General features: G+C 47.8%; 3 protein-coding genes across 12 annotated transcripts in view; 2 read left to right on the forward strand and 1 right to left on the reverse strand.

The window, feature by feature from the left end:
- Positions 1-31: 31 nt before the first annotated feature.
- Positions 32-11,827, reverse strand: trak2 (trafficking protein, kinesin binding 2). Of its 2 annotated transcripts, XM_076094635.1 has the most exons (17): positions 11,688-11,827; positions 9,637-9,830; positions 9,084-9,269; positions 6,726-6,785; positions 6,186-6,262; positions 5,972-6,088; positions 5,608-5,826; positions 5,436-5,514; positions 5,211-5,341; positions 4,874-4,948; positions 4,586-4,723; positions 4,376-4,455; positions 4,058-4,198; positions 3,684-3,973; positions 2,869-3,357; positions 2,693-2,792; positions 32-2,583 (listed from the first exon to the last, which is right to left on the reverse strand). In XM_076094635.1, exons 2-17 carry the CDS (start codon positions 9,689-9,691, stop codon positions 1,806-1,808), a joined length of 3,015 nt encoding a protein of 1,004 aa, XP_075950750.1. In that variant the 5' UTR covers positions 9,692-9,830; positions 11,688-11,827; the 3' UTR covers positions 32-1,805. The 2 variants fall into 2 exon arrangements, with proteins under 2 accessions (XP_075950750.1, XP_075950751.1); XM_076094636.1 differs by lacking the exons at positions 6,726-6,785; positions 9,637-9,830; positions 11,688-11,827 and adding an exon at positions 6,991-7,031 and having other exon boundaries at positions 9,084-9,176.
- Positions 11,826-18,071, forward strand: stradb (STE20 related adaptor beta). Of its 2 annotated transcripts, XM_076094638.1 has the most exons (12): positions 11,826-12,091; positions 12,649-12,879; positions 13,420-13,500; positions 14,349-14,451; positions 14,547-14,668; positions 14,765-14,873; positions 15,112-15,235; positions 15,322-15,493; positions 15,592-15,696; positions 15,885-16,129; positions 16,225-16,267; positions 16,465-18,071. In XM_076094638.1, the coding sequence occupies exons 2-12, from the start codon at positions 12,868-12,870 to the stop codon at positions 16,615-16,617; spliced, it is 1,269 nt and encodes a 422-aa protein (XP_075950753.1). In that variant the 5' UTR covers positions 11,826-12,091; positions 12,649-12,867; the 3' UTR covers positions 16,618-18,071. The 2 variants fall into 2 exon arrangements, with proteins under 2 accessions (XP_075950753.1, XP_075950754.1); XM_076094639.1 differs by lacking the exon at positions 13,420-13,500.
- Positions 18,072-18,200: 129 nt separating this feature from the next.
- Positions 18,201-25,577, forward strand: part of nbeal1 (neurobeachin-like 1) — a 35,886-nt gene continuing 28,509 nt past the window's right edge. For 7 of the 8 annotated variants that reach the window (XM_076094628.1, XM_076094631.1, XM_076094633.1 and 4 more), the window contains exons 1-2: positions 19,428-19,499; positions 20,015-20,377. In XM_076094628.1, the coding sequence (XP_075950743.1) occupies positions 20,327-20,377 (51 nt within the window). In that variant the 5' untranslated portion in view covers positions 19,428-19,499; positions 20,015-20,326. Of the gene's footprint in view, positions 19,545-20,014; positions 20,378-25,577 lie in introns of all 8 variants that reach the window. The other variant, XM_076094627.1, reaches the window with a different exon arrangement.

The raw sequence follows: 25,577 nt of genomic DNA on the forward strand, positions 1-25,577 counted from the left end.
CGAGTAATAAACCAGTGGGTGAGTCAGCGGCTTTGTTTCCATTGCTTTATTTAAAAAAGAGAGGCAGCTGAATAATAGCCATGAGTAGTTTACAGAGGATCATGATCTTAGAAGGTAGGCATGAGGAAGTGACATTATATCATTTAGCCAAAGAAAGACACACACACACACACACACACACACACACACGCACGCACACACACACACACACACACACACACACACGCACACACACGCACACACACACACACACACACACACACACACACACACACTGCTCTACTGGAAAAACAGGGGATATGACAACTACAACTAGAAGTCTGGATGTGTCTTCTTTCCTCTGCTCTAAACTCTGACAAACATACACAAAAAAAAACTTAAATATGTTACAGTTATTTAGCACAAAAACACATGTTTTCCATTACTTGAAAAAAAATAGCATCACTGTTGGCTTAATTTGGATTCCCTTCTGCTGGAACGCAAAAAACACATTAAAATAAGTCTAAATGTTAGCCGAGGTCGTTACAGTGTTCTCATTAACATGTTAAAATCTGTGTATTTCAAATAGTGGTGTCAAGAAAACAAAGTGCGGAAGCTGAGTGGAAGGTCTGGTTGGGTCACGGGGGTCTGCGCTTCCTCTGTCTAAAAGCATGAAATTATAGAATAGAAACGAGTAATATAGATGAACTTTCTTTATGCTCTGCTGCAGGAATACTCCCACCTGCTGGCCAGTCTGTGAACCACATATGACATACTAAATGGTGTTAATATTTTTCCTCCCTTTAACAGACTGAACCTGAATGTCAGTGATCCTCAAAAACTAACCCAACCTCCGAATCCCACTCTAGTGCAACGACTACATACAAACATGGCCTCACAGGATCATGAACCACAACAGTGCTGGCTTCTAATTAAGGCCTCCGACCATCAGAAAAACGCTGAACACAAGGACCCGAAGGAAAAGGCAGACCCGGGCTTCCTCGCCCTTCGGCCCGGCCCCCGCCCGTCCGCCGACAGGTGCATGCTGGGAACCCCGTGGGCGAGGTTGCCTCCGACTTCTCATGCAGAGGCTTGCGAGAGGCATGTACGCTCACCAGACCAGTGAAATCATTAGAATATTAATACCGGCATGTTAATGGCGTGGTCCGACTACAAGGTTAGTCCGGCAGTATGCTATTAAACCAGCTAGCACTTAAAGCCCTCAAATTATAAAAGCATGTTGAATCCCTTCTGTTTTCATTTGGAGATGACCTTAAAGCATTTGCTGTATAATGCTTATAGCGCGATACTATTTGATATAAAGCTTTTCTAACCCACTCCAGAACAAGCCCTTGGAATAGCAAGACTGGATGCTCAGCCGTCCTCTCTTTTACCTTTCACTTACTTTCCCTTCTGACAGACATTCCTTCACCATAACTCCATCTCCTCTAATCAACATCCACAAACCCTCGTCCACGTACGCGTTACCGTTCCCTCCCTCCTATCCCTGCACCTGAGCATCCAGAGCCTCGCAGGAAAACTACAGAACCGAGTTAATGACTGAGAAGGTATCGGGCGCTGGGCAACCCAGTCGGAGGCGGGCTAAGGCCTGGGTTACTAGGGTCATGGCGAATGTCTACGCATGTAGACACAGCGGTGTAGCTAAAAACAGTCAGTTTTTCATTGAATTGTGCTTTGAAGGGAGGTTAAAAAGGAGGGATTGTTCTGCCCTCTTCTCCAAAAGGCAGAGAGGAGGAGAGATGAGGGGAGGAGGTGTAAAAGAGAGGTTGGAGTGTCTGCCCTCGCGGTCCAGCCACCTCGTCCCCTCAGCGTTTGGTTGAACTTGACGGGGCATGGGGGACGGAGGCGAGATGCCGTCGCCGCTCTTTGGGGTTTCCCCAGGATGGTGGCGGGAGGGCCAGGGAGGTGGGGTGAGGAGGAGGTGTCGGGATACCGGCTGACTTCCCCGCTCGGGCACCAATCATGGCTGGGAGGCTCTGGTTGCGCCTCAGCCCGTCCAGTAGGCTTCCCCCGCCTGCCGAAACAAAAGTAGCAGAATCCTGGCGTGGCGCCTCAGACTCTGCACTCTGGAGCACCTTGGAGAACCCCAGCCGCCGCAGCCTCTCTACCAGGCCGAGGTCAGGCTTGGCGCGCCCCGACTTGGGGGATGGGACACGGGCTGGGGTTCCCTGTGAAGGGCTTGGTAGGTTGGGATGTCGGGCGCGGCCCAGGTTCAACCCGTAAACGTCCTGGAGAAAGAGCTCTGCCGGCCGCGAGGCGAGGAAATTGTCGGTCGGTTGCTTGCGGGACTCCGGGGGCACCGGGGAGGGGTCCCGCGAGTGGGATGGGGAGTTAGGGGGTGTGCCAGGGAGGAGGCGGAAGAGGGGCTGCCGGGCTGCGGTTTTTGGGGACGGAGGGGGGGAGTCAGTGGAGACTTGTGCAGAGATGCCCCTCTCCAGGACCAGCTTGGCCAGGCCGCTGGTGGGCACAGGCGGGCGTCGAGGAGGAAATGAGTCACCCAGGCTCAGTCTGCACGGAGTCACAGGGGTGCTGGGACCTGTCCTCATGGAGCTCGGTGTGTTGGCCATGAGGGACGACTGAGAACTGAAAAACATGAAGACGGGTACGAGGTGAGAAGAGAGTCCTCCTGTCATTCATCACTGCACGATGAAAACAACATAACAATTCTCTGTAGCCTTTGCAGAGGACTTACCTCGAGGTGACCCGTGTGATGTCACTAGGGTGCAGGATGCTACAGGTCGTGAAGGTGTAGGTGGAGAAGGTGGAGCTCTGACACTTCCCTGGATTTTGGACTGAACACACAACAAATCAGGTAACGACGAACAAACTCATAATGGCAACATTGAAATACAGTAGTGTAGTGTTTACCGGAAGAAGACGTTGCCGTGGAGATGAAAATCTGACTTTGTGATTGGACCACGGTCGTACAGGTAACTGGAATGGGCTGAGGGGATTTCTCTGTGACATGTTGGGGTGCGGGGGTCAGACAGAGGTCCGCTCTGACTGAGGAGGAAGTGGCAGGTGTCCCGGGTGATGCCGGCAGGGTGGGGGAGAGAGGCAACACAGAGTGCGTTCTGTCTCTCCTCTCCTCCGGCGTCGACGTAAAGCGCACATTGAAGGTGATCCCGCCTTCCTCCTCTTCGTCCTCCACCTCTTCCTTACCCCGCTCCGCCGCCCCCTTCTCCAGGACACCTGTGTGCTCCTTGTCCTCCTCATCCTCCTCCATGTCAGACAGGCGGTAGACGGCGTCTTGAGCCAGTGGACAGAAGCCTTTGGTCACCACCCCAGGGTGGGGGTCCAGGATGGTGGCCAGGTGTGGTGTGGCCAGCTGCTGCCAGTGATGCAGCGTCACTGAGCCTGTTTGATGCATCAACAAAAAATGTCCTTATGATCACTGACGACTTAAGTCCCACGTCAACACCCAAAATCCAGACCACCAAGTCCCACGTCAAGTCTCAAGTCAAGACTAACATGTCCCACGTCAAGTCCTAAATCCAAACCACCAAGTCTCAAGTCCAGACCACCAAGCCTCAAGTCAAGTCTCAGGCCCTGACAACCAAGTCCCAATTCAAAACACCACCACATCCCTTATAGTCATTGAAAACTTTCTCTCCAAGCATAAAATCCACTGGTACCAGTTTGTAAGATGTGTTTGCTGGATTTCTTATATCTGAACATTTTACCTTCCATGGGCTTGACGATCTGAAGCTTGTCGGGCAGGAAGGTCTTGAACATGCTGGAGCTGAAGGAGAGCTCCGACAGGTTGGAGAAAGAAGACGTCATGCTGCCCATCGGTGAGCTGCAGCCGCTGCCCTCCCCGTCGCCCTCCAGGGCCTGCAGCTTCTTCTCACGCTCCGCCTGGAAGAACTGCCGCTCGCAGAGGAAGTTCTGCCGTCGCAGCGACAGCCGGTGGAGGGCTCTGGTCAGGTCGTTTCCTCCTGGACAGCCGGGCTGGCCCAGTCGCACCTCCTCCCTGCAAACACACATGTATTAAACTGAAGGGGTACAAACGTCATCCTCAAGTTCAAAACACAAGGCAGGGATACTTGTGACGTACCCCTGAGTGGACGTAAAGGGCTGTGCGGTCATCACTAGAGAGCTCTGTCCTGAGCCGGGGATGGGAGGCGTGGCCGAAGCTGGCCGCGACGCCGAGGCGTTGATGGAGCGGACTGTTTGGAAGACTCGCTTCTGGGATACTCTGCAGGGAGAAGAGGTACAAGGTCAGAGACAAGGTCCTGGACCTAGTGCTTGAAGTCTCTCATGAAAACAGTTTGGGTCCAGTGGGATTTAACTGTTAAGTAGCAGAACATAGAACCAGTCTCAGCCCGAGGACGTTACAATGGGGTTCTTCAGTAGTGAAGTTTAGGTTTCTGACCTTTGGTCCTGAGAGGCGGCCTCCTCCTCTACACTCAGCTCTCTCCTCATGGTGCCCTCGATCTCCGCTGCCAGGGAGTCCTGTACACACACACACAAGTTCTGTTTACATTCATGGACGCATACATTTCTTTTGGTGCATTTTCAACCGTTATTTAGCAACTAGCGTGTTGTGAATTTGTGTCTCGGTTCTTCCCTGTGCGTCTCTCACCATGGGGTAGAGGCCGTAGGAGAGGTGCCTTCGCATCCCAGCAGAGGGAGTGTTTTTACTGCGGAGGTCCTTGATCTCCTCCTGGGACTCATGGAGCATCTCTACACACTCAGCATTCGTGTCCGCCAACTCGTCCAGCTGCAAAGCACACACACACACACACACACACACACACACCAGCAGTTGTTATTTAAATGACTTTGTATGCAGCAATTAATTAATCCCTAAAATAGATATTTGAATTAGGCATGCATTCAGACTTCTTCCTGTGAGCGAGTGAGATTGTACCTCTGCTGTGAGCTGTCTCTGAGCTTCTTTAGACGCCTGCAGGTGGATCCTCAGCTCCTCTTTCTCCAGAGCCAGCTGGGTACAAACACACAGCATTTAAACAGACCACCAAGACCAGGTCCAGTCCCAAGTCAAGAGCCACGTCAAGTCCTAAGTCAAGACCATCAAGTCCCAAGTCAAGACGACCAGTCCACACCAAGTCTTATTCCAAGAGAAGTCCCATGTCATTGGCGTTAAAGTCTTCGTTTAAAGTCTTTTTGACTTTGCAGACTACAGTCATCACATTCATGACTCGCGCCTCAGAACACAACGTGGGACAGCAGTTCAGTCTCCTCACCTCCTTCACTCTGTGTTGCAGCTCTACTATCTGGGAGAGCAGCTGAGAGATCTCCCCCTGGTGTCTAAGCAGCTCCTCATTCTTCCGAGACAGCTCGTCCGTCAGAGACATCATCTGACTGTTGGACTCTCCTGGAACCGGCACACAGACCAAAGTTAAAAATCGGGCATTCCGGACACGAGACCGCGTCCTTTGCAGTGTGAACTACGTGTGCGTCTCACTCACGGAGCTCCTTGACACAGTCGTTCACCAGCTGCTGCTCCTTGTCCTCGTAGGTGACGGTGTCGCTCTTCAGTTGACACGCCTGGAGAAGAGACGAGAGGAACCATAAGCACTTCCATAATCGTATAACAGCCATTATACTTACGTCACGAACTGCGTCTCCACTACCTCGTACCTCAGACCTCAGTGACAGGTTCTCCTCCTCCAGGTCCTGCAGCTTGCTCTGCAGAGACTCCAGCTGGCTGAGTGCGGCGGCGGCCATGGTCCCCCCAAGCGGGCGGGGCTGCCGCAGCGGCGTCGATGTGCTGGAGTCAGTCTCGCTCTCCTCCGAGGCGCTAGCCACCATGCGCAGCAACTCGTCCTTCTTGCCGAGCTCATGCTGCACCTGGTGAACCTGGCCAATGAGGGAAGGTTTGTGTACAGTGGTTACTGTGTGAGCTGAAAATCTGCAGACTCCTGATAGCCATAGAGGTGCAGAGAGGTCGTTTTTAAATGCATTTCCTTTGAATATAGAAACAAAGATCTAGCGCGTGAGCTACCTGGTCCAGGGCCTGTGCCAGCTGCTCCTCTAAGGCCTCGTTGCGTTCCTGCAGCAGGTGGTTCCTCTGCAGAAGGGACTGACCGATCCGAGCTGCCAGCTCCAAGTCTCTGTCCCGCTATTGTCCAATCAGAGCACACAGAGCACCGACCAATCAGACACCGCTTCATAACGTGAAACAATTTGTGGGCGGCCGGGTGGGGGGCGCGACCTACCTCCGCCAAAAGGTGCGAGACCACTTCGATGTCATTGTAAGTCTTGGTCATCTGCTCCACGCGATCCCCGCTGAGGACTGGCCAGAAAGACGACATTTTACCATCAAGAGACACACAAGCAAACACACACTAACACGCCTGCATGCAGTCTGTTATGCACCTCGTGCATGCAACCACAAAAGCATTCAAATAAAACCACACACTTTACTTGCTAACTAATAAAACATTCTGACCACAAGCAACGCGGGCAGCCACTTATATGCCACAACATGTCACTCATTACAGAAACACTACTGATGCCATTTGATGAAATAGCTCCACAACAAGGCGATGTGGTTGCTAGTGGTCTGAATGTAATGCAGCCTCAACACACACACACTATACAGTGCTATAAAGCTGTCTACAGTAACAGACAGCAGACCTACACTCAGTTAATTTCTCGTCTGCTGTCATCTACATGCGAAAAAAGCAGAGAGACGCACACTGGAGCTAAATGATGAAGTCGCAGAGCAGAACAGGCAGGTAGAGAGAGGAAGATACCTTTGGAGAGGCTCTGAGAGCCGGGGTGGGAATAGGGAGAGGGCTCCAAGGCAAGATACGCTATAGTGAGAGACAGGGATAAAAGAAGGGGAAGAGTTCAACAGACGCACAAGCAACCAGCTTGTTTTTAAGACGAATGGGGCAGAAAGACAGGAAGTAAAGAAGCCGAGGGTGAAAGCTGAAGCTTCAGTGAATCAACGTCTTTCAGAACATATTAGTGTGTTGAGGATCTACACATCGATTAGTCCGGTCCGCCTTTAAGCACCTGAGTGGGTGTCACCAGCGCCGCACCGCCGCCCCTTCCACCTGTTCAAAGAGAAGTGGCAACTCTAATCACTGTGAAACATCGCCACGCTCAACGCCGTAGAAGCGATCTACGCTCACATGCAATAAGCGGTGTGCAGGAGAGCCTTCGAGTGAAGCAGCTGCTCGATTGAACGAGAGCGGTCGTCCGGTAATCCGAGGCCAGCGGTGACCTCTGGATCTCTGCGCCAACAACCCGACTGTTAAAAATAACCTCTGCTTCCCACCGGGGCTATCTTTGTTACACACATTTAATCTCTCTTGTTACTGTACATTTAACGCTAAGAGACACACACACACACACACACACACACTTTTACCTGCTGGGCAAAGTAGGATGTCACTGTGTAAATAAGTCTATGATCTGCCAAACACTACATTACAAACTAAAGATATAACTCCAAATATAATCACACACTGACACACTAGTGTGGGTTGTTTTTACTTGTTAGACTGAACTCTGGCCACAATAAACTGCATCACAGCAAAGTCCAATGAGTAATGAGAGTTGTGCTTTTATTTTGAAGTTGATTCTTGGACTGCTGACACAGTGGTCATTGGGTGACTTGTTAAGAAACACTGTGGACTTTTGGCACTAATAAACAAACTACACTCGCTGCAGGTACATTTAGTTTATGCGACAAATTGTAAACACCCAATTTGAAAGTGTCATGTAGGAAATAATTGTTACAAACAACAAATCAAATGGGTCAAACGCTAATTCGAACGTGCAGGATTGAGTTTAGCGATGTTTTTGTGCTCTCGTACTTGTGTTGCTGATGTCGTTTTGTGCGCTTGGTCCAGGCAGGACGCACACATGCGAGGTCAGAGTGTCAAAGACTAGAAAGTATTGGAAGCGAGCTGATTCTCACGTGTCACCACTCTGACTCTACTTTGCATTGAAATAGAGTTTCTGCGGTTCAAAGAGAGTTTTTTGCAGAGTCAGGCCGCTCCCTGTTCTGATTTCACAACATGACACACTAAACGGATACTTGAGACGCTTGTACCATCGCAGTGTTGGAATATTTACGCTATCGTCAGCACTGTCTGAAATACATACAAACCCTGCACATTTACTCACTTCTCCTGTGGGGCACTCGGAACATTAGCATGACTCTTCCGAGTGCATCGGGCGCTATTAATAGACCGCGTTTTGATTTTACGCCGCACAAGTGCAGCAAATATTTCACCGAGCAAGAAATATGACACCGAGACTCCCTTACTGTACTCCTCTCACACGTGCAGTTAACAAAACACATAACCTGTACAATATCATGTAAACAAAACCATTAAACTTTAAACTGCTCGTGTGTGTTCAGATCTGATCAAACGATGCTTTAAGTTAAAAAAAGGAGAGAGGAAGAACAGTATGTATTTGCAAAAACATAGACAGGAAGTCGCTCCTGCATACCACAACTTGTTTGAATGTAAACACCCAAGCATTCACTGAGACTTGCCCACTTCCTGTCTTTCAAGGAACACACGCACACACTGTACACACGCTCTGCCTGACCTTGCAGACTCGACTGGAGCTGCAGTCACACCGGCTCACATGTCTCACACACACACTGCGCTAACGCCTGCACTCACCTTCCATAGCGAAGTTGTCGTAAACCACCTCATTGTGAATGTTTAAAACCGGCATGATCCGACTCCTCCACTGTCCTCTCTTCATCCTCTATCAACCTCCCCCCCCTCTCCCTCCCTCCCTGTCCCGTGACTCTGGCCCCAGCTTTGAACTGCACTTAACTCTGGCTGGATCACTGGATTCCTCTCTCTCTCGCTCTCTCTCTCACACACACACACACACACACATCAGCAAAGACAAACAGGCACAATGACAACCGTGTGGCAAATAATATCCGCAGTATTTACTAATATCCGCAGTAAATCCCTGCGATTTTAATTGAAGAGGATGCGCGTTGTATAAATCGAATCCCTCCCGTGTCCAACACACTGAGGCGCACGCCATCTGCTCACAGACTGTCGCCACGGGCTTTAACCAATCAAAAGGCGGTAGACCGGAGAGACCGTAGCGTTGAAATCCACACTCACTCATGTAGCGGAAGGTCTCCTCGGCCAGCACGGGGGAGATGGCGCTGTGCTGCGCGGGGCCTTCGTCCGGGGAGCAGCCGGGGGAGACGGCCCAGTCCTGGCTGTCCGACAGGTAGACGGAGCCGGAGTCGGCCGAGCCGGAGCCCAGCGAGCCGTAGCGCTTCCCGCTGCTGCCCAGCCCCTCATCTGTTAAAATACATATTAATATGATTATATTACAAGACCACTGGAAGCAGAGCACGGCTACCCAGATACAGCTAGATTCCAGGTAAAACAGGACATTTAGTTCCCCCAAAATATCAAACTATTCCTTTTACTTCGCTGTGTGAATTATGAACTAATAACATTGTATTAACCGCTTGTAGTAGGTGTGTGTGTGTGTGTCCTTCCACTTGAACAAACATGTGGTTTACTGGGACAGACGGGGCTAACTATAGCATCAAGCAGAAAGACACGGCACACGGGAATATTTGAGAATGTACACAAAGCCCACACTGCAGACATTTCCCTTGGAGCATTTTGCAGTAAGTCAACATTAATGTGACGCCCTGACCTGTCTCCGTGCTCGACTCTTTCTTCTCCACCGCCCGGGGTTTGACCTCAAACATGTCTCCTGTCCTTGGAGCGGGAGCGGGTGGGGAGGGGGGGTCCCCGCTCGCTAACACAAAGCTGGACCGCGAGCCGCTTACCGCTGTGACATCACATCCTGTCCCGGCACTGACGGGTGGTGCCCGCGCACACCTTTACCTGAGGAGAGAAGTGTCAAAGAGGCAAAGGTACCAGAGATGAAGATATTTACCACGTTTACAAGTCAAATTACTCCCACAGTGTTTGCTGCTGGACACTTTAACCGCTGGTTGTCTGGCATCTTCTTTAGGGTCTGAAAGACCTTTAAAATCAGCAGCAACAGAGCCCTCCCACATCCTGTTGAGTGTCTCTGTAGGGAATGCTCTGGGGCTTAAAGGGATGAGACAGGAATGCACTCTCTTAAAGGGATGAGCTCCCAGGAGAGAATTTGGAAAAAAAGAGCTTCTGTATTGTAATTCGCTAGATTTTCAGTTGGTATCAGTCCGTTTAAATATTCATTCACACATTTCTAAAGTTCCAAATGACCCGCTGCTGCTGGAAACGTTCAAAATTGAATTAAAGGGCAACTTTAGCAATTTAGCATCGCGCTTCCATGAAGTTGGGAGGCTTGTGAGAGACGGATTTAAAATAAAGAATGGGCAAAATCAAAACATTTAGCCCTTAGCGTGAATGACGCCCCAAAATGCTGGCTCTTACACTTCCCATAATGCAATTCTACAGCATCTTTCATGAGATCCTCTTATCTTACCGTGTAAAACCTGTGCTCTTTTAAGTGGGAAGAGGAGTGTGTTATCACATTTTAACTAATGACAGCTACTTTAATGAAAAGGACGCCGTGCAGGTTGATACAATCCCAGCGCCATCTGCATTACTGACCTCAGTGCAGGCAGACATATCTGTGTGTGTGTGTGTGTGTGTGTGTGTGTGTGTGTGTGGGGGCATGCCTGTGGAAAGACAAGAGTCCTTGGGCAACATTCATCCTCTGCTTACATAACACTGAAGAGATTAATGTCATGCACGCAACGCTACAGTCCAAATGTGCTGCGTGGCATTAGAGGCCTGGCAGATAGAAATGTACCGACCCATTAATGACACCGGTATTACAATGAATGGGGCTAAGCGCAACATTCTACGCACAGAATATTGCATTTGCACCAATTATGTCCATGCTTGTCATAGCAATGTCTTTCAGATGCCGCCCCCCCCCCCTCCCGGGATAAAATGCCATGGCTGATCTTGACCAAGTGCCTGTGAGTCATCTCATGAGTAACACTGTTACAGACAGACAGCGCTGTTTTTGTGATACAGCCTGGTGCTGTCTGGAAAGTGAATAGCAAGAGATGAACTCCTACGGGCATCTTTAACTTTAAAACAGGAAAGGAAAAAAAAAACTAAAACATCAAAGAAAAATCAATCAATACACTACTTCCTGTGGTTTGAAAAAGCTGGAGAAAATCCAGACCTCAATCTGGAAACCACCACTTAATGCTGGTCACAGATTATTGCACTTGCATTATTTTAACTGCATAACCAGACACCTCAGCCATCAGCAGAGATTGATTAATCCAAACCTCGATCTCAAAGATGCTTCACTGGTCAGTTAATGTACAGACGTTTTAATTAACCCCCAGGAGCTGCTCTCCATTTCGGCATGACTTACATATAGGAATCATATGTATTTAATCATATTAAACAAGCTAACCAATAAACATGTTTAGCAGGCCAGCTAACATCTAACGTTACATGAGCTAAACCTAAAGACAAGAAGGTGAGCGAACTGTTAGTCCTTTATCAACATCTCCTTGAGTTTAAACTTCGATTGGTTTTATCAGGTATTTAGCATCAGCTAACGTTTCACATGGTGGGCGAGGATGACAGCATCACTGTTGCTCGTCATAGCGGTGCCGTCGCGAGCTCAAACTGGCAGCGTCCCTCGCGCGGGGGCGCATTTACAGCACTGCGGAAATAACAAATAAAAAAAAAAAAAAGGATGTTGGATTATTATTAAAAACGTACCCTGTGTCAGTGTTATTCCACAGCATCTGTTATTCCAGTTGTAACACACGGTGTCTTTCAATCCCTTCACCACTGAAACAATGGAGCGGAAGGGAGGGAAGTGGAAAACAGCTACGAGTCATCAACGGGCGACAGTAAACTCAGTGACGTTTTTATCCTGCGCCAGCTATCAGTGTCAAATTAAAAGTCCTGTCAAATAAAATATTGCATTTTCGCGTTGGGATGTCGTGTAGTTCGGTACTGACTGTGAACCGCGACACTTCTTGCACAGCCCGTATAATCTAGCCGAACAAAATGAAAGACTATGGAGTTTATAGACAAAACGTCGCTTAAAATATCAGACTCTCGTTTGTATTTTTAACTTGTTTACGTCGAAGCGCTCGAGTTGCAGTCGAGAGGAGACGGTAAGCAACTTATTTTCATTACAGGGTAACGTTACTACAAGTAGTAAATAGCGTTACAATAAATATAAGAGCTATTTTAACTGAGCTAACGTTAGCGTACAGCTTGATACACATATGTTCATAGCTAACGTTACACTTTGTGAGCCTAGCTACGGAAACGAGAGATGCGTGTTGTGTTTATATTTCTGCGTTCCCTGTCCCGTATTTCTTACACCACGCAGTTATGAATCAACGTGCGTTAAGATAATGTCACCCGAAATTGGATAAATAGCCTTCATGTCAGCTAACTGACGACTTTCACCGTCGGTTTGAATAATAGCCGCGTTCTGGTTAAACTAAAATGGCTGCAGTTAATCCTAACCTTGAAGTGGAATTGAGTTTAATAATTGTACAGCGACATTCTTAACGTTGGATAGTAGCAGTGTCAGGACGACAAAGCTGCATACATTTATGTTAACTTGTCATCGGGAATGTGCAGTTTTCCCGGGCTTTGTTATCCGACCCACTGGATGGGGATATTTGCTGGTGGCTTTCATATCATTTGCTCGGATCTCCAGATCACCTGATGCAGCCAGGATGGATGGATGAATGCCCGCGGTAGGACTGACGGACGCTGGCTGCTCTCTAGTGTAGTGAGGGGGGGAAATCAACGCTCGTCTCCTGTTACACCATCATCCTCCCCTCCCCCTGTCTTCTCCTTTCGCGGTCGCTCTCCCTCGGCCCCATGAGCGGATGAATACCAGAGCCTTTGATTCTACCGTCGCCAAAAGGACTCAATGTCTTTCTTGGTAAGAATATCAAGCTGCATGTTGTTTTTGTTTGATGTGCGTGTTGCTGAGTTGCAGATGTTGGGATGAAGCAAATTCAATCAGTCTTTCTGATGGCGAAAAAATGTGTTTTTCTGAGGTAAATAAGATGTCAATCATTCTTTAGATGGCATGTGTGAAAACCCCACTGCGTCTGCACTGACATACATAATATAGATGGGGAAATATGAGACGCTGCTGTGCATTGCTCACATCTAATGGACATCTAATTATGTATGCAGCTCTTACCTTGCTCTGTGGGGACACATCAGTCACCTGGCTGCCTCTTATTGTTGCCTGTTATCGTCACTCTGGTTCTCTCACCACTTCCGATAAAATGCCCTGTAAGTGCCCCCCCCCCCAAGCCCAGATTCCCCAGATGCTTGCTGCTCTTGCCTCATCCCTGACCCCCCTCTCCCAAGCTCCCATGTTTCTCTCCACCTCTTCTGTTGTCCTGCAGGGCATGTCTCACCTGTGCTCCTCCTCCTTCCTTCCCTCCCTCCCTCCCTCCCCCTTCACCAGGACTGTTCCTGCATCTCCCACACTCAAGTCCAGCCGCTGGACAGGGAGGAGCAATATGAGGACATCAGCCACCAGTTCCTGGTCAGTAGCCAAAGACACTGTCAGCACGAAGACAGGCGTCACACTGATGCTCTCCATCACGTCATCACTGTTCATTCATCCGTCTGTCCGGGGCTGCTCGACCTTTGGTCAAGTCGTTAAAGACAGTAACTCTTGGGATCACATTGCAGCTGTTAAAGCTGTCGGTAACATTTAAAGGGGTGCTCCATCAATTTAATATTCTCACACACAAAAAACACATGAGTGGACAAAATTGGAGCGACAGATACAGATTTTGTTTTTTGCCCATGTCTCTTATACTCCCAGTTTACAACACAGGCTTTTTGTAACAAAGTGTGGAGCTGAAGTCAAAGCAACCCCGATGACATCACCATGACATCATCAGGGGTTGTTTTGATTATCACCGATAATCCACATTATTGATTTAATTGATTCCACCAGAGAGTTTGCCTGTTTTTATGATAGTCTTCTACAACTACATATAATCATTCTTAACGCAGCACTCACTATTAAAATGTGCTGCTGGTGTGTGAGGTCATCTCCCCCCTGGTGATGCAGGCAAAATGCTGGCTCAGCTGATGTGTGTTATAAACAAAGCTGCATCAGAAACACCTGCGGCTGTCTGATGCTGAGAGAGAAATCTGTCTGCATCTCTTAAAAACTGCAAGCATCCCCACCCCCTACCAACCCTTTGCTCTGCACAGTGTCACAGTGCCACCCTCTGGCCCCCTCACACATTACCTCACCACAAAATAGTCTTTTGGTCGATGAAGGTCGTGGATCACCGTGAAGCACATTTAAAGCGACCGCATGTGTTTGATTACTGAATATATAAATGTGTAATATACGTGCATGTACATCCCCTGCAGAGCTGTGACGGTTCTGAGTACACCCTGCAAGGGCCGGCAGGTGGCGATGACATCACGGGGCTGTCGGCTGAGCCGGCCCACTACCAGCTGCTGTCCGAGCTGGGTGAGAACACCACCACATGCGCTTCAGTCAGGCAACTAGTTTCCTCTCCCGGGGGAAGGATGGTTTCACTCGCAGTAAATTCTCTTGTGTCACAGGGAGGGGCTTCAATAACCTGAGCCGGGTGAACATGGCGCGCCACGTCCCGACTGGCCGGCCGGTGGCCATCAAGCATACCAACCTGGACGAGTGCACGGAGGAGGAGCTGCTGCAGCTCATGGTGAGCTTATTTTGGGGTTTCAAAACCGTTTTTTTCGGCATAACGGCTGCTCTCCACCCAGGTGTGTTCACGTCTGATTCTGTCTCAAAACCCCAGAACGAGGTCCTGCTGTCCAGGGTGTTCCGTCACCGCAACCTGCTGACCTCTCGCCTGGTTTTCAGCTGCTGCTGCCAGCTCTGGGTCCTCACGCCCCTCATGGCCTACGGTCAGCCACTGCTACCCCACTATTCACTTTTTTGCCTTTCGTTTAGCCCTTTAAAATCCTTCAAATGTAGCAATTGTGAAACATAGCGCTGTGCACAATGACAGACAATAGCTCTTTATTGGTTTTGGCATTCTTTATTGGTCCATTTATTGATATAAGAACCTTCTGAGGGCCAAAATGCGTTCCCACTGTCTCTAAATTAAAATAAATCACTGAGGTTTTCCTCTCTTGCCTGCAGGCTCTGCAGACACTTTACTCCGAACATATTTCCCAGATGGAATGAGTGAATCCCTGATAGCGTACCTGCTGTACGGCGTGCTGAAAGCATTGGAATACCTGCACCGGATGGGCTATGTTCACCGGTCAGTGGGAGATGTTTGTCTGTATTAACAAGAGAGAGAAGTATTTCAAATACTTAATGTCTGTCCACATATTGCTCTCCCGTCAGGGGGGTGAAGGCCAGTCATATCCTGCTGTCTGGGGAGGGGCGTGTCTACCTCTCAGGGCTCCACAGTGTTTACAGCATGATGCGCGACGGGAAGAAGATGAGGACGGTGTTCGACATGCCCCACCACAGCCCCGCCCTGTTGCCCTGGCTCAGCCCGGAACTACTGCGACAGGTCAGGACTCCCTAGATCTAGAAATGATGTGGCAGTGTCGGTGCCTTGTTCCTAATGTATCCTGTCTCGCCTCTCCCCCACCGTGTTGCCCTCAGTAGGACCTGCACGGCTACGGAGTGAAGTCGGATATCTACAGTTTAGGCATCGTGGCCTGTGAGCTGGTCAGCGGCAGGGTGCCTTTCCAGGACATGCTCCCCACTCAGGTAACAGAAATGCTTTTTTGTGGGCTGCCTAGATCAGAAAACGTGTGATTCAACTCCTCTTCCTACAGTATGTCACATGCAGGCTCATTAGAACCTGAAAATGGGCATGATGTGTGCCCTTTAAGAAGAATATGTACGTGCACATTTATCTTTAAAGGGCCATTGTATGTTTGTATCTCCCCGTCCAGATGCTGCTTCAGAAGCTGCGCGGCTCCCACTGCTGCCTACTGGACGTGGCTCCCTTCCCGCTGGGCGAGCTGGGGGGGCTGAAGGTGTCGCGGTCCGGGGTGGATTCCGGCATCGGCGAGAGCGTGGCCACCGGAAGCATGACGCACAGCGCCGCCGACCGACCCCAGAGCCCCGCGCCCAAAAACCACTCGGTCACCCTGCACAACCTGGTCCAGCTGTGTCTGCAGCAGCAGCCTGAGCGCAGGTCAGTGTGTTAAAGGGCCGGTCGACTTTAATGACAAATACGACATCACAGCACACAGACTTTAATGCATGCATCCTTTTTTTTGTCTTCCATAGACCGTCAGCATCTACACTGTTGACCCACGCCTTCTTCAAGCAGGTGGGTTCATTCAGCCTCTTAGTCCTCAGCTCGGTCTACACATAAAACATTGGTGGGAGATAATTAATATAATCAGTATGATAAATGTTCTTAAGCCAAAGCTTGAAGCTGAGTTTTCAAAATGTTTTTTGGTTACGGGATTCCACTTCCCCACTACTTCAACCGTGTTTAATCAAAGTTGTGTCGTTCGGCGACAGGTGAAGAGGCACACCAGAGACACCTTCCTCAGCCTCATGTACCCAGCAGTGCCCCTCACCAGCCCCGAGGACCCTCCGGTATCCTGGCCCCCCGCCCCGTCCTGCCACGCTCCGGTTTCGACCTCCGCCGAGGCGGCGTGGGACTTCTCCTAACCCCACAACGTCTGCCCCCGAAAATCTCCAAATCCTGACTAGCAAGCCAAACACAAAGACAATCGAAGCAATGAGGCCAAATTCTACTGTGCTTTTATTTCATATCAGTAACCCGACTCTCTGAGCCTTTTTTTAAAGTAGTTTCGTAAGTTTTTTTTATATGTTTGTCTGATGCATATATACAGAGTTTGCGTCGTGGGACGGTGACGAGACTGTGAAAGTGCTGGATCAAAGATGCTGCTCTGGATTACACATTAACGATCCATGATGATGATGATGATAACATGGACTGTCAACAAGTCACAGCACAAAAGAACAATCAGTTGACTTATAATCACACTTCCTTCTGAGATAAATGCAACTACGAGTCAAAGGAAAAGTTCACCCTGAAGTACTTTGTTAATAACAGCAATTTGTGAGCAACATCTGTTGTTTTTACAGTGTGCTCTTCATATTTCCATCGATGACGGACATTTTTTAGGTGACTGTTGTACCTGCTCTCCTCAAAGTATTCAGAAAAATGGAGGACCTTGTTCACTAAATCTGAAATATGTAAGTGAATACATCAGAAAGGTAAATCCTTACAGGTACGGACGAAAAAAAAACCTGAAACACAAGTGACGATGCGAGGGTGGGTTTTTTCCTTTCCGGTGTTTTTATGTGTTCAGACTGAATAGTTAATACTGAGGTACACGAGGAGATATTTACAGCACACGTGCATATATATTCATCTATATCCGAAGAGTTGAAGAGTCAATTTGCTTCAAAATTCGCACTCCTTCTGGGAGTCATAACGCAAAACACATCTGACCACAAAGACCCGATACACGCATTTTAGATTCGGTGTGACTTACGCTTTCCGAGGATATCGTTATCTCGGATGTCCGTCGCAGTCGGAGAATAAAAAGACGCTTTTAAGTTCTCTTCAGCATCGAAGTAATCTAATGATGGTCGCCCCCACACCCATGGGTACATTGCAAACAGGAAGTGCTAATAGCTGATTCGGCATACTTTTAATACTGCCAGTTTGAGACTGCATCTGAAATTACACTAGATGTCCAAAATATTTAGAAAACTTGCCACAATCAAAAATGTAAATGTCTTTCTGCTGTATGTTTGAACATATTTGCACACAGTGTTTCACCATATGCATTGGAAAACATAGGAATAATAAGATAAACTTGTCTCTAGAATAAAGCTAGTGTCCCATGTAGGAGTTAGAAACAATCAGTAGATGAATTATCGCCAGTGAGTCGTCCCAAAAGAATATTTCTACTGTGACCGCCTCTCCTTTATGTTTTCATGAAACCTGCGTTCTGAATATGATCCATCTGTAACTGTGATTAAGTGTACTGTGTACGAGAACTGTGATCTACAGTACATATCAAACATGGTAGCTGTATGAGCCTTATATATATATATATATATATACACTAAACTTTATTTCCAACCTTCTTGTTAAGCCTTGAATGATTTTTTTATATCGTTTTGTGTTAGTAGAAAAGTGTATACAGTATGTATGTTTTTGACAATCCTTCATAAAAGGACCTTTTTCTTTGCTTTACAAAGTGAATCAATTGTAGGCAAAAGTATTGTACATTATAATTTATGACTGTGAATAACCCACATATTTGTTCCTATAATCTCATAAAGCCGAACTGTCAGCGGCTGTTTTGATTTGTGCAGCAGATGATGCCGGCTTCTTCTGGGCGCGTGAGGAGACTTCCAAACCGAACCAGCAGGTGGCGATGGCGTCATCGATACAGGTGAGTGTGTGACTGTCGACTCACACTGGTTCTTTCAGGTGATGTTAGGGGCTCGGTGTGTTCTGTGCACTGCTACGTTGCAAAAAAAAAAAAAAAAAAAAAACACGGGGGAGAGTTGTGGAGAGAAATGGCCATCAAGTAGTATTTCCCATCCGGAGTCTATTTACTTGTTCCACTTGTTATTGACCGATAAGGGCATTCCTAATCTAAAAAAATAAATCACATTTAATCACAGAAATACATCTACGTAAGGCTTGTAATACATAGCAGTTCTCCACTTCTCCACTAGATGGCAACACGACATCAAAACAAACCTGAGCCCTGCGCTTAGCAACCACGTAGCTCCACATCGACAACGTAAAGTGGATAAAACGTCGCAAACACGCCGAGTGTTATGATAAATATTGCAAGCCACGTATTTCGTGTTTCTTTATTTTTCATCAGAACAAGCCGAATACGCCAAAAAAAGAGAAACACGTATTATATATTGAAACAGTTTAGTCCTGAATATGTTTACTTGCTTGGTAGTATTTCTGTGCCAGTTGCTGCAGTGTGTTGTGTATCCGGTTCCCCTACCAAATTAAAAGTAAAAAATTTTATTGCTGTTTAAAGTATGAATATCCACACCATTTTCAACTCTACAAAAATAAATCTTGGTGCAGTCTTTGCCCACGATTTTATATACCATCAGCAACCATAAGGCCAGGGCATCTTCCCATTTTATTAAACCAATACCACAAGAGTTGGCTAGTGGTATATTCATTTTCTGTGAAAGCCAGGTTAATTGTACCACACTCCTGTGTGACTAACGATACAATACACCATTGAATATACAGTATTGAAGAATTTACTTGACTGACTCAATTTGAAAGTAATAAACCAAACATTAAACTATTCAAAAATGTTTTCAAGCACTTCAGTGCTTTGGAATAACACATCATTTTTGGATAAGACATCTGAAAAAAAAAAAAATTCGGTTTCATTCTTGTCCTCTTATTTTGAAATATATCAAAACGTACTTTGACCGGAAGTTGCTGTCGGTTGAATGCGCGGTGTCTGTGTCGGCTACTTGACACATTTACAACATCAGTGACAGTTGGTCTTCTCGTTACACAGGTGAGAGGTCTTCGGTTTCTCGACGGTTTCAATAGACGTTACCAGGTATTTTCATATTATATTTTGAATGAAACGTTTGTAGCCGAGCGGGCTCGGGAGGACGAGGCGTTTATGTCACAGGAGGAGGAGGAGAAAGAGAGGCGAAGAAAAAAAAATAGAATTAGGCTTTTTTTGACAGCTAGCTTTGAGCTAACGTTAGCTTGGTCAGGTAAGGTCGACTGAAACAGTCAGTTTGCCGAGGATAACCGGGGTCGTTGTGCAGCTGTCACAGGAACGAGCAACTCTGCTTCTAGCTAATAGCACAGAAACAGACATTATTAACGGTGTGTGTTTTTGTCGTGTGGTTAAACCACTCAGTCCGTCTTCTTTCGGAGCCAGCAGGGCAGCTCAAAGTGCACGGGACCAGCGTTACTGGAAGTGTTGCTGCTAGCGGCGAATACCACTGCCAGGCGTCTGCCCGTGACAAAACATCCGCCTCTGTGATAGTTAATTGTCTGTGTTGTTATCGTTGATAGCGCAAACGCTGCTGGGAATACCCTCTGGTTCTCCGAGGAAGAGCCGAAGAAGTGGAAGTACAGGCCCGGGACTACACAGCTCTCCTCCGCCATGGAATAAGTCTTGGGACAGTTTTCTGCCACAACACGCCTCCCATCCGTTTTGATCACATCTGAAGGAGTGTTTACACCTTGTCCAGCGTTGGACAGCAGCCATGATGCTGAGCGCTGAAGGCCAGCAGCAGAGGTTCAGCTCGTGACTGAAAACCATGAAGCAGCCAGGGAAGTGACCTCGGTGGACTCTACAGCCTGAGGGTGCCGATCACTGGCACCATGGCATCCAAGGAGAGACTGTACGAGGTCTGGATGCTCTACTGCACCAAGGTAAGGTGTGTGTGTGTGTGTGTGTGTGTGTGTGTGTGTGTGTGTGTGTGTGTGTGTGTGTGTGTGTGTGTGTGTGTGTGTGTGTGTGTGTGTGTGTGTGCAAACTCCCACTGTGTCTGTTTTTGTCTCCTGTGAAGCAGCCAGGGAAATGTCATTAGGTGAAGTAATGGACAGTGTGATGGCATTCCCTCCCTGGCAAAGAGGTTATCCATTCATGGCATTTCAATTATGGAAGTCTAGTGTTACTGGCTGTTTTTAGCATTTAGCATTTCTGCAGCGGCAGACTGGTCAGTAGTAAAGTAAATTTCAAAGCTTGTGCTGGCAGACATGTTTAAACCAAAGTCACTGATTGCCATTATTTTGTGGCAATGTTTAGCATCTTTTTATACCCTGCAGCCTCTGAAACAGCATATAAAACATTATATGACTCTAAAACGCTCCAGTTAAACCCACGCTAATGAAACCGCCTGCAGAGCCTGAACGTTTATTGGTCGGGGACAAATTATGCTTATGAATGAGTAATTAATTCCCAGAGAAGTACTTTAACTTCATGTCCGGTATTACACATAGTTTCTCTGCAGCTGTGGTCAGACAGGACCCTTCATCACATTGGTGCTGAATAAATAATACCGTTCCCATTAACTCTAAAAACATATCCAACAGTTAATGCGCTATGTGGTCTTCTCAGGCTGTGGAATCTATTCATGGGAGGAAGGTCTCGTAATGCACTGCAGTGACCGGTGCAGTGTTTGTAGTGCTCTGCTTTGTCTATTACAGCGGAGATGAATGAACGGCACTCTCGGCAGAGGCAGCACCCCTTGAGTCAGCTGTTGGCTAGATTTAATTCACTTGGTGATAAAGCACTCGTGCGTCTTGGCGTCCAATCAAAACGGCCCGCCTGACTGAGCCTGGCTGCAGTCACACACTTAACTTTCCCACTGTAATCCCTCACAACAACAACAACAACAACAACACACACTACACAGCCCTCTCTGAAGTATCCCTTAAAAGCAAAGCTGTTTTTTCTCCCTGCAAGTTTAGGACACGACATTGAACAATCCTCCCCTGTGAGGGAAAGTATAGAAGCTTGAATGCTGACACAAATAGAATATCTAATGCCAGTTTGTGTGGGTGTTTGGGGTTCACAGCAGAACACGCTGCTGCTCATACTCGTCACAGCCACCCGTGAAAATGCCAGCAGTTTGCCGCGAGCATACACATTGCATTTGTTCTAGCAGGAGTGTGTGTTTGCATTGACTGAGCATTACACTGCGAGTAGAGGGGATTATTTAATTTCATCCTGGCCATGAGCCAAGGGTCCACCGGGCCAATATATATCTCTCTGTCTGCATGAGACGAAGGAGACGCCCAGAGAGAGAGAGAGAAGCATTTCAATCTATATGCGTCTGTCTTTCTCCCCCAGCAGCTGAAATGTCAGGTTAGGCCGGCGGGGTGTCGCCGCACTATGTGTGTGTGTGTGTGTGTGTGTGTTAGGGTTGCTGGGAGATGTTGCCTGTGAGGGTTAACCTGCGGTCACGTGGCCTTAATCAGACGAGGAATGCTGGTGTGAGACCCCCTGTGTCCCACCGATCGGTTAATTGTGTCACAACCAACCTCAGCCCTAACCTCCATAGTCGTCCTCTATATGCATTAATGATTGATTATCAGTTATTGACATCTTAAGTCCAGATGCTGACTAGAGGATGCGCTCTATGAGGGCTATTTAAGCATAAAAGAGTACAAGGAATAGCTATTAAAGTACATTATGTAATTCAGTTAGATGACTTGAGAGGTGTTTTATTCTCGCGCTCACCATCTGTCCGTGTAATGATTAACAAAACCAGTGGAGACATCACGCTGCCCTCGGTGTCAGAGGTTAACACTTGCACTGTTCTCTCCGAGGACGATTCCCTCCGCAGTGTATTGTTGACAGTAGAAGCTTCTGCGATGCGAGCAGCCGAGGGCCACGTTAGGAGAAGCCTAGAAGTCTTTTCTTATCTCGGTGTGTTATTATTAATCACCCGATTGTCACCCAGTGCTCCAGGAAGGAGTGTTTTTTTTGTTTCTGATTGAACCAGATGTGATGCTGTCATTACTGTTCGTAGTGTTTTGATACATGACATTGCAACAATGATTTCAGAGCCGGCAGTGGCAGCTGTTCACATGTTTATGGTGAGGTCAGATATTGTTGGGTGAGCAGCTGTAGCATCAACTGTCAGCGCTGAGGAGTTGGTCTGTCGACTGGTGCTGCATTGGGATCGTACTACTAGCTCTCTGAACTTTTAAATGCATGCGCATGCTCAAAATGATTGCTGTCCTTGACCAAAGAAATTCTTAGTCAACACTCGACTTATCTATTTGTTGATTTAACCGTCGGATCTGTAAAACAAAGATTCTCGGATCTCGAACGTCGGATCCTCCACAAAGATTCTCACAGATGTGCTCATAAGTTTCCTTCAGCATGAAACAATCATAAACACACTAAGACACTAACTGCCTACAGAATAGAGGACTCTGTGTAGTAGTAGATGCCCGAAGCAATCGGAGATATAATCTATCAATTAAAACAGTTATTATGATAATCTGCAGTAGACGCAAATGCTGGTTACAGCTTGCTTCTCTGAGTTGTCGAGGGCTGAGAGGTCACAGCTGACGGTGGAGGCCGTTACGTAACCGGCGATCCTCTGAGCTGCCTGCCGTTGGTGTTGACTCCGACACAGAACCCCTGGCTGCCGCTGGCACGCGGTTGCCGGCAACGCCACGCCGGCATATTACCCAGAAAGGCCTCATCGGAGAAAGTCTAGAGCTTAGCAGGCTTCTGAATGGTGCCAGTTACTCTGGCCTTTGTCTGCCGCAGAAAAGCGCTTTTTAATTCCCAACCACAGGGGGAACATGCCTCAACAGCCATCAGGCATCGCTTTACCCTTCACTGGCTTTAAAGCTGAGTCCGGTATCTTAATTCTAGAGCAGAGGTCCTCACTTCTTTTTTTTTTTTTCTTTTTTTTTAATTGTCCACAAACCAGGGAACACAAACCGCCACCCTGTCTTATGTCACCCCGCCCCATGGGGAGTCGCTTTTTGACTGGAATGGGAGAAACGACAGCCATTTGCATAAGCTCCTGTACTTATGGAGAGTCAGAATAGTGAGAGGATCGGAGGGAGAGATGTGAAAACAGAGGGGGGGAGTGTGAGAGAGAAATGAGGAGGGAGATGAACAGTTGGAGCTGTAGACGGATGGAGGAGGAGAAAGTGCTGTGGTTTCACATATTTGCTCAAGTAGATTACTCAGGTCTTTTCCCCGGCTTTGCTGCCGGTTTGCTGGTTACGGTCTAATCTCTGTTGACACACACACACACATACACATACACACACACACACACACACACACAATGCCTCACAACACAAGCCCACACGCTCAGGCTTTGGTTCATGTGCCGGTATGCAAAGTTTGTTCCCTCGGGCTAGTTTTCTTTCTCGCTGCCGCTCACTGCATTCAGTGCTACCTTCTAGCGTCTCTCTCTTTTTTTTTTACGTCTTGGCTATGAATATCTCTGGAATAACACTGATGTCACCGACACAGTGCATCAGACGTGCCCTCGTGTGGTTTCCAGCCCTCCCACCAGCCTGCTTTAAAATACACCCTTTGGCAGTGACGTCACGGGTCGGGGGAGTCGTCGCTGACTGATGGGGCAGTGATGTCGGGCTGCAGATGCAGAACGACCACAGCGGGGAGGGGACCCTCTTTTTTTTTTATTTCTATTTTTAAAAACATTGCGGTTGTCAGTGACTCCATGCCACCGAACCAGATCACTCACAGCGAGCCCAAAGCAAGCAGGCAGCCACCCGTCCAGCTTTCTGGAACGGGTGGAGCCCTCGCTGAGACTGTGTTGCTGCTCTGCATAGCAAACAAAAAGTAATCTAGTTTCTGTCAAACAGGAGTGCATTTCCTTCCCCTTAAAACATTTGCCAGGCGGAGTCAACACACATCTCTTGTTTCATTCTCATTTAAACGGGGAGCTCAATTGTTCGACAATGAAGCGCATTGATCTGTGATCGCTGGTGACTTTGAGCTTAAACAGATCAGTGGGAATGGGATGTAGTGGTTTTGTAGAGGGCCTAACATGATAATATATATATATATATATATATATATACACACACACACACACATAGGGAGAGGCATGTGATCTTCTCATGGGAATTGTTTGCGTAGATGGTTGTTAAGAGTTGGGACAAGGTGACTGTTGTTCAGTTAGGATTCCTGCTTGTACGTCTAGATCATTATGTGTGTGTGTGTGTGTGTGTGTGTGTCAGGCCAGTGATGAAGGCCATGGATAAACAGAGCCATGCAGAGCAGGGTGTGTCCCTGCCTGCCACAGTCCAAAACCCTCAATGGGCATCTGTGCTCCCCGAGCTGCTGCCTAAAAGAGGACACACACCCCACACACAGTCATTCAGTCACTGCTACTAGCGAGCTCACTTGAGAGTGAAGCTGCTGCCATAACTCATCATCTAATTATCTGGCGGCACCGTGGACGTAAAGACAATGCAGTATTTATTGGTCAACTTAAAGAACAGCTTTTAGCAGCAGGCACAAAAAAATGAGGTTTTCTCACTGGAGTCAGTGATTCATGCAGACGCAGAGGAAAGAAAGAGGCACACGGGTGACGTGCCGCGTTCTCCCAACAGAACATATTATTCACACGTGGCTGAGTTCAGATGTTTCTCTCTCTCACACACACACACACACACCCACACCCACAGGTCAGCATCGCAGGATTGTTCTGATGACTTCATAGGCATTGCAGAGAGCTGCTTCCTGCTTCGCTCTGGCTGATTCCACACTGACACGCAGACAGAATCAGTCTCTCACTTTAGAGCCAGATGGCACTGCTATCCTGAGAAAACCCAGTTTTTCCAGTTGGTGTGTGCGTGCGTGTGTGTGTGTTTCTCCACTTTCAAGCTCTAATCTGCGAATTATTCCTTATCGCTTCATAGGAAGTTGTATGAATTTGTTGGGCATCATGGGAGATTTTTAGGTGCGCACTGTTTCTGCAGCATCCAGGTGGGGGTGGCTTCATTACAGGAAATGAAGAAACACATTAAAGTCTTATCAGAAAAGAGCCGTTCAATAACACTGTGAACACGAGCGCAGTGTTGCATTGTGTTCTCGTTCTCCATCTGTGTCTCTGTCTCCCGG

Source organism: Anarhichas minor, unplaced genomic scaffold (assembly GCF_050575085.1).
Source record: "Anarhichas minor isolate MPS153535 unplaced genomic scaffold, ASM5057508v1 ptg000018l, whole genome shotgun sequence".
NCBI classification, from domain to species: domain Eukaryota; kingdom Metazoa; phylum Chordata; class Actinopteri; order Perciformes; family Anarhichadidae; genus Anarhichas; species Anarhichas minor.